At 44.9% G+C, this 13591-nt stretch overlaps 1 protein-coding gene across 1 annotated transcript in view; it reads left to right on the top strand.

The window, feature by feature from the left end:
- FKBP9 (FKBP prolyl isomerase 9) overlaps positions 1-9043 on the top strand; it is a 35491-nt gene extending 26448 nt beyond the window's left edge. The window contains exons 8-10 of the mRNA XM_045792892.2: positions 2781-2926; positions 5127-5290; positions 7665-9043. Coding sequence (XP_045648848.2) covers positions 2781-2926; positions 5127-5290; positions 7665-7841 — 487 coding nt within the window. The 3' untranslated portion in view covers positions 7842-9043. The remainder of the gene's footprint in view (positions 1-2780; positions 2927-5126; positions 5291-7664) is intronic.
- The last annotated feature ends 4548 nt before the right edge of the window (positions 9044-13591 follow it).

Below are 13591 nucleotides of genomic sequence, written 5' to 3'. Positions count from 1 at the left end.
CATATAAGTGCGTCCATTTTCATATTGAGCTGACTTAGATTCCTACGTTTGGGCTTGGGGAGAAAGAAAGGCTTCATATAAATAAGTGCTGCTGCATTTATAATGCATGAGGAGGGCCTTCTCTCCCTCCCCACCTGCCCCTCTCCCTTCCAGCTTCAGGTGACATTGTGGGTGGCTGGCGAGAGCCAGACATGGAGACGGAGCCCTAGGGACGTGCTCTTCAGAGCATTCTCTCTGGTGCTACGAGATCCTGTATGCTAATGCATTTAGCGCTTTTCATCAGATCTAAAATGTGTTGATTATTAGAAACATCATTTTATGTATCTCTAAGAAAGTAAAAACGCTGCCCCAGATTAACATGCTGCTGGTCATAAAGCATATCGCAATTATAGAGATGTCAAAATGTGAAAATACGGGCATTCTAGAATCAGTGAAATATGTACTAGCTTCCAGGGCTCAGATTTACCAGGACCTGCTTTACAACAAACCTTGCATTAATACTAGAAGCCTTTGGAGGGCAGCGGAGAAGAAGCATGGCTTGTCGTTTGGGGGATCAAGCCAGCTTGTGCATGTGAAAATGGTCCACAAGGTTAGAATAGTCTGTAAGGTCAACGGCTTGCTGTCACTGCTCTTGCCAATATTCATATTCTTGTCTGGTGCTCTTACTCAGGGGCGGGGGCGAGGGGAAGCGGGGGTGGAAAATGAACAAAGGAATTCCTTCTCAGTGGGTTCAGGATATGCTTCTTGTGTAGGGTGGGGAGTATCGGCCTTCCTGCCTTCTAATGTTTGGTGGATTCACAACATTCCTACAGAGCATCCAGGAGCCACGTGATGTACCTTCCTCTTACCAGACTCCATTCTAGACCATGAGAGTCATTTGTGTTCCCTGTAAATCTACACTGAAGAGTAACATCCGGCATCCCTGCTGGTCTGTTCTGGGTGTAAGCTGCAGAATAATGGGAAAATGGGATGTGTGGTGGGTGTCCGCCTCCTGTGTGTGGGAGAGGAAGGTGAGACCTGCTCCCACCCCGAGCCTTCCACGGGCTCTGTAAACAAGCAGGCAGGTGCTGCTGTGGGAGTTTTTCATCAGCACTGAGAGAAGCTGGCTGCTGAGACGATGGAGGGAAATGTGGGCGAGGAGCCAGAGAGGGCGGCCTGCAAGTGGGAAGCAGGAAGCTTGCAGTGGATGGGAAGCTGGGAATGCACAGAAGGAATGAGGAGAATGTCAGAGAAACACTGGCAAAAAAATAAAAATAAAAGGTTGATCTGAGGAAAAAGAAATGGTGGGGCATTCAGAGGTGATGCATGAAAGCAAAACATGTGCTTGAAGGATTTTCTCAATGTGTGTTTAAATCGGCCTCAGAGAGGAAGAATAAACCTTTGTTACTTGACAACTAAATGAGTTTTTGAATATTCTGTAAGACTTGGAAACAGAGTAGTCCCATGGGAGGTCCCCAGGGGTCCCTGCAGGAAGGCAGTGTGAGGGTGCCTCTGTGCTTCTGACAAAGGAGGAACTGTGTGGGAGGTGGGACAGAGGATGTCCTGCTGCCTCCCACAGGCTCTGGGCCAGCGTTGGCTTTGTTTTCGTTTCGTCCCAGGTAGGACAAATACAAAGCCTGTTTTGATTTGTGGGTGCCTGACAACCAGCCTGGCCCTGAGAACCAGTTTGAGAAGGGAAGGTGGCCGTAGCCCTGCCCGCAGGGGAGGCTGGGAAGCCTGAGAAGGGGATGTGACCCTTCCATGTTGTCGCCACCTGGTAACGGGCATCAAGGGGACTCCAAGATACTGGGGAGGCTTTTCTTCCTTGCCCTTGGAGAATAGTTCCATTGTTCGTCTTTAGGAAGTGGTAGAAAGTAGTAGTGCCATATGTTTGGAAAGACATTTATTTTCAGTAGTGACCGAGGCTATAGAGCCCCAACTTTTATTTACGTGGATTTCTCAGGGACCGTGGACATCAGGCATAATTTAAACCATGACTCAAGTTAAACTTTCAGTTATTTTTCTAAAGTCGAAAACTATTACAGACACAAGCACTTCACATACTCAAGGCCATCCACTTACTGAGCTCTTTATACTTGTTCTCCTCGGTACCTGTGGCCATTACTGTCTCCAGTTTACGGATGAGGAAATGGAGGGATTTTATTTCTCAGGGTCCAATTAAGTGGCAGAAGCAAGATTCAAACTCAGGTCTTGCTAAATCTGAAACCCAGGGTCTTTATTATATGTTTTTCAAATTCTCATGAAAATTCCTTACTAAGATATTGATTAAAATATAGAGAAAAGTTGTAAGAGCAGTCCAAAGGGCTTCTTTTTCCCTGGAATCATTGGGGAGTAGGTTGCCACCATGATGTCCCATCACCTCTGAGTACTTTAGTGCACATTTCCTACAAACATGGACATTCTCCTGCATAATTCAACACATGCTTTATAACCGGAAAGTTAACACTAGTATGTTACTATCTTTTAATCATCAAACCCCACCTAAGTTTTGCCAGTTGTTCCCATAAGGTCTTTTATAACAAAAGAATCCCACTCAGTATGCCCCAGTGCTCTGGAATGGCTCCTCGGTCTTCCCTTGATTTTCTTGACACTTTTGAAGATTACACTTTCATTATTTTGCAGAATGTTTCTCAATTTGGGCTTGTCTGATGTTTTCTCCTGATTAGACAGGGATTCTTTGTCTTTGGCAGAAAGATCACAGAAGAGATATGTTCTCATGAAAACACTCTCAAGTACCAATGGGCTGATGACCTAACCAGACTCTTCTGTTTCCTTTTCAGGTGGAATTTAGGCAAGACGTATAATATTGTTTTGGGATCTGGACAAGTTGTGTTGGGAATGGATATGGGTCTCAGAGAGATGTGCGTTGGAGAGAAACGGACAGTGATCATTCCACCCCACCTGGGCTATGGGGAGGCTGGTGTGGGTGAGTAAGCAACAGCATTATGGGGTGTTTGGGGCATGTTCACAGTTTGAATGTTGTGCTTTTGGGGTGCCATATTTAGAACCACAATATGCTTCTTCCATTTAAAACCCAAAGAATCAGGGCTGCCTGACTGGCTGTGTCAGTGGAGCATACCACTCTTGATTTTGGGGTTGTGAGTTTGACTTCCACATTGGGTGCAGAGAGTACTTCAAAATAAAATCTTTTTTTTTTTTTTTTAAGATTTTATTTATTTGTTTATTTGAGAGAGAGAGAGAGGACAAGCAGGGGGAGTGGCAGGCAGGGGGAAAATCAGGCCCCCCACTGAGCACGGAGCCTGATGCGGGACTCAATCCCAGGGCCCTGGTATCATAACCTGAGCCAAAGGCAGATGCTTAACCGACTGAGCCACCCAGCTGTCCCAAAAATAAAATCTTAAAAAAAAAAAAAAATTAAAAAACTCCCAAAGAATCTGTGGGTTTATAATTAATACTATTAATATTATAATACATAATTATAATCTTATACATTTTATATAAAATTAAAATATATTTATTGTATACCTAATATAATACTAATAACACATGATAGATAATATAATATTATAATTAATATCATGAGTTAATACTTAAATTTAGCATCTTTATTTAGAGTCCTGTGAATTCAGTGTTAATGCCCTATACCTCCTTAAGAAAGCAGAAGTTTCTGTGAAAAAAAGCCTTGGGTCTTCAAACCCATGTGTGGGAAGTGTCCCTGAAGGAGCTTTCCAGGTGATTTGTCTTAAGTGAAGCTGAGGCTTCCTTCTGGAACAGGTTCCTGGCACAGTGGAATGCTACAGGCCTTTGCTCTTCACTTCTCCTGAGCCTGTAAGCTATCCATGAAGATTTCCTTTCGGAAGAGATGAGTTTCAGGTTCTGGAAATACTGGCTTTACCTTGTCCTCACAGCTGGTACAGTTTACTTCATGATTTGGGCCAAAATGAGTCTTACACATCGGGGATTTGGGAACCCCATCTTCTTCAATGTTTTATGCTCCTACTCTCTGGAGATGGAGGAGATGGGAAGTGCTAACTTATAAAAGAGATACACACTTTGGGTTGATTTTCTCTTTTTCACAATTTTTAAATAATTGTAAAAATACTGTCTGTTGGGGCACCTGGCTGGTTCAGTCCCTGGAGCATGTGACTCTTGATCTCACGGTCAGGAGTTTGAGCCCCCCATGTTGGTGTTTACTTTAAAACAAAAACAAAAAACCCCACAACTGCCCGCTAGTCCCCCCAATCCAAGAAGAAACACTTAAAAAAATGTGTACCCTATAAGACCTTGGGATATATAACTATAATATATAATAATTTCAAATAAGACATATTATATATGTGCATAAATATTCACATGCTTATATAATTTCTTTTGGGCTCATACTGTATATACTGTTCACAAATTTGTGTTAATAGTCATATCTTAGATCAGGATTTTAAGGCATACTGTATTATTCTTAAGGTTCTTCTGTAGGATTTATTCAAAAGTTCTACAATTGTAGTCTCTACTAGTGGCTTTCAAACTTTGTTCACCAAGACATACAGTAAGAAATACATGTCATGGGGGTACCTGGGTGGCTCAGTCGGTTAAGCATCCAACTCTTGGTTTCGGCTCGGGTTATGATCTCATGAGTCGTGGGTTTGAGCCCCACTTTGGGCTCTGCACTCGGTGGGGAGTCTGCTTGAGTTTCTCTTTCTCTCCCTCTGCCCCTCCCCCTGCATGTGTGCGCATGTTCTCTTTCCCTGTCTTCTTTTCTCTAAAAGAAAGAAGTAAAAACTTCTTAAAAAAAAATTTTATCTCCCCATCTGTATTACACATAAACATGCAATTTATATATATACATTTAGTTTTATATATAAAATTGAAATTCCAGTTTCATAAAACCATACCTATCCTTTCTAGGTGCAGTGCACCCTTATCTATTTTATTCTCTAATTTAAAAACAATGCTGGTCACCATCCTGTAAACGGATGTCATGACCCAGTAATGGTCACTACCTACAGTTTGGAAAAAACCTCTTGCTGGTGTTGGAACTTTCTTGCTCTCACAAGAAATGCTTGCCGTCTGAGAGGCAGCTGGAACCCTGGGTGGGGAAGGGAGGTTGACATGGGCATGCTTGCTGTCTGGTGGCGCTAACACTGTCTCCTCCCCTGTCGGTGAGGCAGATGGAGAAGTGCCTGGCAGCGCTGTCTTGGTGTTTGACATTGAGCTGCTGGAGCTCGTCGCCGGTCTGCCTGAGGGGTACATGTTCATATGGAACGGCGAGGTGTCACCCAACCTCTTTGAAGAAATCGACAAAGATGGTAATGGAGAAGTCCTCCTCGAAGAGGTAACTGACCTTTGAAGGAAAGCGGGACTAAAGGAGCCCGGGGAGCCTTATTGGGGCAGAGGATCCATTCTGAATGTGAAGCCTTCCTAGGGTGAGGAGGACACCTGTGCTTATTTCTCGCGATGATGGTAACCTGCACATGCTTTCATACCAAGCACTTCTATACACACTCTCTCAATTGAAGCTCACAATTCCTCTTTGAAGAAACTGAGGCCCTGAGAGTTAAGGGCTTGAATCCAGGGCTCACAATCCAATTCTCAGTTCCTGGGTGCTCAGTGTGTCCCTGCATTATGCTAAGAGTTTTTCACGAATGTTATCTTTCCTGGCCCTTGTGGCAGCCATGTAGTCATCACCCCGTTTCAGAAGCAGCTGTGCACAGAGAAGGTAAATGACTTGCCCAGGGTCACACAGCTACCCAGTGATTTGAGCCGGGATACATATCCCCGTCTTGATCGTCTAGGTGCTGGGTGGTTTCTTCGGTAGCCCCTTCATGGAGCTGGGCGGTAGAGGGATCTGTCCTGTCACACCCTGCTGAATTCCACTACTCTGCCGGTTCTATATCTACTTATTCAAGGACAGGGCTCCAGCCTTCTCCACTTTCTCTCTGACATCAGTCACATTTTCCCAGCTACTGGATGGTTCACATTAGCACAAAAACATGCTCTTCTTTTCCCTTTTTTTGGTGCATCTTTCCATTTCTTTTATTTCTTTGCTCCCTTCACAGCAAAAATGTCAAAACTCTTTTAAACCCACTCCTGTCAGACATTTGTCCCTCTGTGTCACTGAACCTGGTCTTGCTAGGGTGACTGGTGCCTTTCATGTTGCTGCAACCGGTGGTCACTTCTCACTCTCCTCGTACTTGGACAAAGCCAAATGCTTTGCAGGATGCCTTCTTTCCCTGGCTTCCAGACCACATTTTCTTGGTGTTCCTTCTCCCTCACTGGTAAGTCCTTCTCAGGAGTCTTCTCCCTGATCTCCGTGTCGGAATGCCCCAGCCTGAGTCCTGAAATTGTTCTCCACCTTACGTCACTTCCTGGGTGATTTCAACCAGTCCCGTGGCTTTGCCATCCATAGCCCTGTACTTCCAAACTTGTAGCTCCGGTCCAGTCTTCTCTGTCTCTGCTTCAGACTTCCACATATAACTGCCCGCCTGACATCTTCAGTTTCTGAACCCCAGCTACCTCCCTCCCCTGAACTTGCTTCATCCAAAGCCTTCCTCATCTCCTCTGATGGCATCTCTGTCCTTCCAGTTGCTCAGGCGAGAGCACTCAGGAATCTTTGACTCCTCTCTTTCTCATATAGGCTATAATAAATCCAGCAGGAAATCATTCTAGCTCTATCTTGAAAATTTATCCAGAGCCTGACCACTTCTCACCATCTGCAGCATCATGGTCCAGTGCCTGCAGCCTCTGGCTTGGACCTCTACAAAGGTCTTCCTGCTTTCACCCCTGCCCCTCATAGCAGCCAGAGCGATCCTTCTAAAACTTAAATTGGATCATGGCTCGCTTTGTCTCAGAACCCTGCAAAAGCCCCCCCGTTTCCAAAGTCCTCACAATGGCCTTGTAAAGACCCCACAGAGGTTCTCCACGACCTGCTCACTGTAACTTCCTCTCCAGCTGCTCCTCTCCGATACCACCAGGCATGCACCCCCCCCCCCCTTGGGCCTTTGCACCAGCTGTCTCTCCGCTCAGAAGACACTTCGCTGGACAACTGTTTGGCTCGTTACCTCCTTTCCTGCAAGCCTTTCCACAGGTCTCCTTTTTTCACTAGGATTTTAACCTGACTGCTGGATTGGGACCTCAACCTCCTCCCCTACCTGTACTCTTGATCTTCCTTGCTTGGCTCTACTCTTCTGTTTTCTAGAGCATTTCATTTTCTAACTTAATATGTGATTTCCTTATTTTTTAAATTGTGTCTTTCCCACTAGGATATGCTAGAATTACAAGGGCAGGATGTTTGTTTTTTTTTAATTGATGTCTCTCTAGGATCTTGGAAGGTGCTCAGCACACAGTAGACAATACGTTTTTATTGTATCAATGAATGAATGAATGAGCGCAGGCGGCAGCGTTCTCAGAGGCTAGGGTGGTTAGGGGATCAGCCTTTGGTGGAGAACTAAGTGTCGATGAGGGAAGAAAGGATAGCTCCAACCACTGCTGTGTATTGGCTGCCTGGAACCTAGGGGCTCCTGGTGTCATTAGTCAGGGGTTTTTAACCTCCATGTGGAGGGAAAAAAACAGGCTGTGTAGCTCATAAAATTGTGTCTGCTTTGTGAACTCAGACTCCAGTTCCAGCCCCTTTGCCCTCGGGCTGCTCTGTTCAGGCCCAGGCTTGGCTGTCGTTATCTCATGGCCTGCCCTGTTCCCTCTCTCTCCAGTTCTCAGAGTACATTCACGCCCAGGTGGAATCTGGCAGAGGGAAACTCGCTCCTGGTTTTGATGCTGAGATGATCGTGAAGAACATGTTCTCCAACCAGGACCGGAACGGAGACGGGAAGGTCACGGCAGAAGAATTTAAACTCAAGGACCAGGAGGCCAAACATGATGAACTCTAAACCTGACTCGGGCCACTTGTGTGACACCAAGCCCCCTGTCGTGGCAGAACGTGAAGTGAGGCGTGAGGGTCTCTCAGAAGGTGAATCGTCCACAAGCAGTAGATGGTCACACAATACCTGGGGCATGTCAGCGATGGGTCGATACACATGGTGAGAATTTTAGGCCACATGCCAGTGATACGAAACAAAATTGGTGCGAGGTGCCTTAGCAGGGGCTGTGTAGAATATTGAAAAGGCTGCACTGTCAGCCATTGTTTTGTGAGCCTTCCGGGTAGTTTTGTTATTAAAGGAAAATAGTGTCAAACAGAAGTTACAACCATCTTGGAGGGAACAGAAGGGAAAGTGTCCAGGATATCCACATAAAGAGGATTCACGTTTTTTAACTTACTGGTGTTCTAAAAGTGTTCTCCAGATGAGCAGAAAAGACAAAGGGCATGTCCCAGCAGTATTCCCTGAAAGCCCCAGAAAACTTTGTCAGTGGCCTGTACAGGCTCTGGTAATGCCCAGCTTCCACTTCCTGCTACACACACACACACACACACACACACACACACAACTTGTACACCTGTGCTTTTATAGTTAATCAGGCCCTACTTGTTGTGGTCTTCCGATTGGCCGGTAACTTGGAAGTTAAGAAGAAAATCAGTGGACCAAACAAAAGGCATCTTGGACCACGAGTAGAGAATTTGATTCTGTGTTTGCCACGCAAGATTATCTGCTTCACCCTTTCTTACTCCCATTGCTCTATCCTCCCTGAATCTTTCTATCAGATAGATATGCACAGGGCTGGTGGCTAAGCCATGCTCCAGAGTATCTCACTGTTACCAAGATGGAAAGGTCACCCCAACAGATAAGCATAAACAAGGTGACGTATTTCCACTTATTCGTGTCCTGGAGAGGGAGGTGCCCTAAAGCCCAGGGGCCTCTCTCTGTGTAGGGAAACCAGGACACGGTTACCTGCCAGCCTGTCCCCATGTTATGCAGTAATCACCTTGCTGCCTTATGTCCTCTGTTCCCAAGTGGTGGTGGCATCCACCCTGAAGTAATCAATGATTTTCCTTTTGAAACTGCTTTATTTTACTAATTTAAACTGTTTTGTACTGATGTAGCCCTGAGATAGTTTCATGAAAATGCTGTGCACTCATTCAATGGAATAAATGTTGGAAAACTGATCGTTTCGTATATAAAAAATTGAATTATAACATCAGGTTTTGTGGATTTTTATTTGAAGGCTGAGAGGATCCCATGAGAATACACCTCGATTATCTGTTGACAATTCCCTTGATAAACACTCAAGGACTGCATCTGAACTTGAAGGAGTGTGAGGTGCCGATATACAGGGGGTGTGTCAGTCAGCGCCCTGGCAGGAAACACACCCTCACATGAGACTTCTGAAGAGAAGCGGCATAAAGGATGTTACAAAAGTGGGGGCAGGGCGCAGAGACCTAGTAAGGATGTCAAGGCACCATGACAACCATTGGGGAGCACTGGTAGGAGGCTGTTCGATCCCCAGCCCTGAAAGGTGCAGGGGAGCCACAGCTATGCCCAGAACTGTGGCTGGTACTACAGCAGAGGAGTGAGACACCCCCTTCTCTGTCCTGTCCCTGGTTCCCACTAGCTGAACCCAATCCGAAGCCAGAGGAAGAGGAGGCTAGGGGCTGGTAGTCTGAGGTCAGCTTTTTGGCGCAGAGAAAGGTGGAGAATGATTGTAGGGGTTGGAGTGGGAGCAAATGGGGGAATAACTGGCACATATATAGAGAAAATATATGTTTTTTAAAAGCAAATGTTACTATTTACTCTGCAGAAGCAACTTCAGGGACTCTGTATGCTTTTGGAAGGCAAAGGAGATGCCTGCCATAGCTTTCCTGGCTGCTGCTGTCATGGTAACTAACGTTCCTTGACCTGTCTTCTACGTAGCACACAGTCACTCCAAATTTTCTGTTTAAGTGCACTAGATAGGTTAATAATCTTGCTAAATTGAATTGCCCTTTGGAGTGCATCTGACCTGTTAACACCTCACTATCCTTATATATCTTCATGAAGATAAAAACCTGGTGCTTATTCTCTGCCCCAGATTTTTATTTGGTCCTGATTGAATTTCTTCACTGCCTGTTTTCTTCCATGGTGGAGACAGGTTGGCTGAATAAAAGACACATTTCTCTGGGGAAATTAAGGACTGTGGGCCTCAGAGCTTCAAGAATAGAGGGAACCCTTAGCTTGTTTTTGTTTTTAAACTCTGCCTGCCTGACTGCTGAGCTGGAATCTTGGTCTCCTCTGGCCTTTAGACTCAGACTGAAATGCTGGCTTTTCTGGAGTCTCCAGCCCACCACCTGTTTTGTTTGTTTTTTCTTCCCGAGCCTTACTGAGGTATAGTGAACAAATAAAATTGTAAGATATTTAAAGTGTATGTGACGATCTGATATATATATATATATATGTTTACTTGTGAAAGGATCTCTCCCCCCACCTAGCACCTCACGGTGTGTGTGTGTGAACATTTAAATTTTACTCTCTTGGCTAATTTTAAAACTATACAGTACAGGTCCTCATGTTACATATTAAAGCCTCAGACCTTACACAGCTGAAAGTTTGTACCCTTTTACCAATTTCTAGTTCTCCCATCCCCCAGTAACCACTGTTTCTATGACTTCAGCTTATTTTTTTAATGCCACGTATAAATAATACTGTGTAGTATTTATCATTCTAAACCTTTGACTTCTTGTTGAGTGCTCCCTGGGCGCTTCCATTCTTCCTGTTGCTAAGGAGGGCATTCAGTTATCTGTGACTGTGTCAGGGGCTTTAATCTCTGGAAGGACCGGCTGCTCAGATGGCCTCACCTTATAATGCTGCTGCTGCAACACGTGTTTACATTTGCGTTATGATTATGGGTTACAGCTCCACCGGCAGGACTGTGAGTACTCACTAGGGAGCCAAATAGCGGGTAGAGATGCCAGAGGGCATTTTCTTAATATTTTATACTCAATTTCTGTGTTGCTGAGGCAGCTTGGATCTCTCTTTTTTTTTTTCCCCCAAGATTTTATTTATTTATTTGACAGAGAGACAGCCAGCAAGAGAGGGAACACAAGCAGGGGGAGTGGGAGAGGAAGAAGCAGGCTCCTAGCGGAGGAGCCTGATGTGGGGATCGATCCCAGAACGCCAGGATCACGCCCTGAGCCGAAGGCAGACGCTTAACGACTGAGCCACCCAGGCGCCCCCTTGGATCTCTTGATAGAACAGCTGTTCACAGGCTGTAGACTGGGAACACCTAATTTATGACTTATGCAGATTTTGAACTTTGGGTTCTAAAGATGAAGTAGGTCATTGATGCCCAGTGGGAGAGTAGAGTATCTCAGTGAACATGACATCTGAGCATGCATGTGATCTGTGTGCTTGAAACACCACTAGGCTACCTTGCAAGCATAAGCAATCTGCATTATTTTGTTAAAACCTAGTGAGTTTTTATCTCTGATTACTTAGGAATTTATAATACCTTTCAAAATTATTACTTAAAAGACAGAAAAAAACCATTTCATTTTGGCAGGAGAGTTGACCTGACCTTAAGATTCTATGTAAATACTGATACATTGCATTTCAACGTCTTAGGTTTCTAGGAACAAGGTTGCTTTCTTTTTGTATGTTATGTATGTATGTATGTGTTTATTTTAGAGAGAGATTGAGAGAGCATGAGTGGAAGGGGGACAGGGAGAGAGAATCTCAGGCAGACTCTGGGCCCAGTGCAGAGCCCGACGTGGGGCTTGATCTCACGATCCTGAGATCATAACCTGAGCCAAAACCAAGAGTCAGACACTTAACCAACTGAGCCACACAGACTCCCCAAGGTTGCTTTCTTTCTTTTTGTTTTTTTAAAAGATTTTTTAAATTTATTTGACAGAGAGAGAGAGAGACAGCAAGAGAGGGAACACAGGCAGGGGGAGTGGGAGAGGAAGAAGCAGGCTCCCAGTGGAGGAGGGAGCCCGACGTGGGGCTTGGTCCCAGAACCCTGGGATCATGCCCCAAGCCGAAGGCAAACGCTTAACGACTGAGCCACCCAGGTGCCCCCCAAGGTTGCCTTCTTTGAAGTCGTTTTCCCTTGGCTTTCTTGGTGATCTGCATATTTTTATAGACTAAGAATACTGTTCCCAATTATTTATTGCTAGTTGCAGATATAAAACTTTCATGCTTATTAAAATAGTGTTTGATTTTGTGTGGTCTTGGTCCTTAACGTTGGAATTTTAATAGGTCAGGGGATTACTTCTAGCTTACACTGGCCATATTCACATCTCATTTAAACAGAGACATTTAATGCATGGTTCCAACCAAAATTTCTCCTTTGAGTTCTAGTCTGTTTGGTATCTTCCCTCGTATACCTCACAGGCACCTCAAACTTTGCATGTCCAAAAGGGAACGTACTTTCCCACTCCCTTCCCAACACTCTCCACCAAAGCCTGTTTTTTTTCTTTCCCCACCCCCACTTGTTTAAACCAGACATCTTCGAGACCCTTCCTCCTCTCTCACCCTACACGTTTAATCCAAAAGCAAGTCTTGTCGTTTCTAAATCTAAACTACTGAAATGATTCACTTCTTTCTGCGTCCTACTGTAATTTCTAGTGCAGACTTCTGCAGCAGCCCCCTAACTGATTCACTGGGGTCTATCTGCCCCACCAGTCCATTTTCCACAGGTCAGCATGATCATGGCACCCCTTTGCAGGGAAAGTAAAACCAAACTCATGATTTACAAAGCCCTGTGTGATCTGGCACCCTCACCTCCCATTCATGATTCCATTCTTCCCTTTGCTCATAATACTGTTAAACCAGTTCTCAGTTCTTTGAACACCTTAAATTTTCTTACTCAGGACCTTTGCACTGCCGCTCTCTCTCCCTGGAATGTGTTTCTTCCTTGATTCCTCACATGGCTAGCTCCTTATCCTTCAGGCTTTGGCTGAAATACGATCTCAGGGCTTTCTCTGGCTATCTTGTCTAAAATAGGATCCTTGTTATTTGTGTTGGTTTCTTATTATATTCTTATTTATAATACCTTACTTCTTTTTTCTATCTCATCCGCTAGGATGGAAGCTACACGAGGGCAGGAAGCATGTGGGATGTATTAATTATTGTTCTCTAGAACCTAGCCCACAGTAAGGACTTCAATATTTGTTGGACGAGTGACTGGCCATTTAATCAATCCTCACCTTGAGTTCTACCCCACTTTAGAGATGAGGAAAACAAGGCTTAGAAAAGTTAGTAACTGAGGCGCCCAGGTGGCTCAGTTGGTTAAGTGTCTACCTTTGGCTCAGGTCATGACCTCAGGGTCCTGAGACTGAGCCTCGCAACCGGCTCCCTGCTGAGCGGGGAGTCTGCTTCTGTTCTCCCTCTGCCTGCGGCTCCCCGTGTTTATGCTCTCTCTCTCTCTGTGTCAAATAAATAAATAGAATCTCTAAAAAAAAGGGAGGGAAGGAGGGAGGGAGGAATGGAGGAAGAGAGGAAGGAAGGGAGGGAGGAAGGAAGGAAGGAAGGGAGGATGGAAATTTAGAAACTTGCTAAATGTCCTGGAGAGAATCTAAGACTCAGATGCAGGTCTGACTGACTTGAAGTCCTGTGCCCCTTACACCTTGGGCACATTTTATTTTAAGGGGCACATTTTATTTTATCTATTAAACCCGTACTGAAATACCAGAATAAGTATAAACACAGCAGGATCGGTGAATCTTGAGGTAACCTTGGACAAGCTTCAGGATTAGTTATTCAAGATT

Source organism: Ursus americanus, chromosome 3, assembly GCF_024610735.1.
Source record: "Ursus americanus isolate L20-20 chromosome 3, mUrsAme1.1.p, whole genome shotgun sequence".
Lineage (NCBI taxonomy): Eukaryota > Metazoa > Chordata > Mammalia > Carnivora > Ursidae > Ursus > Ursus americanus.
Note: the sequence above shows the minus strand (reverse complement) of the source record. Positions and strands in the feature narration are given on the sequence as shown.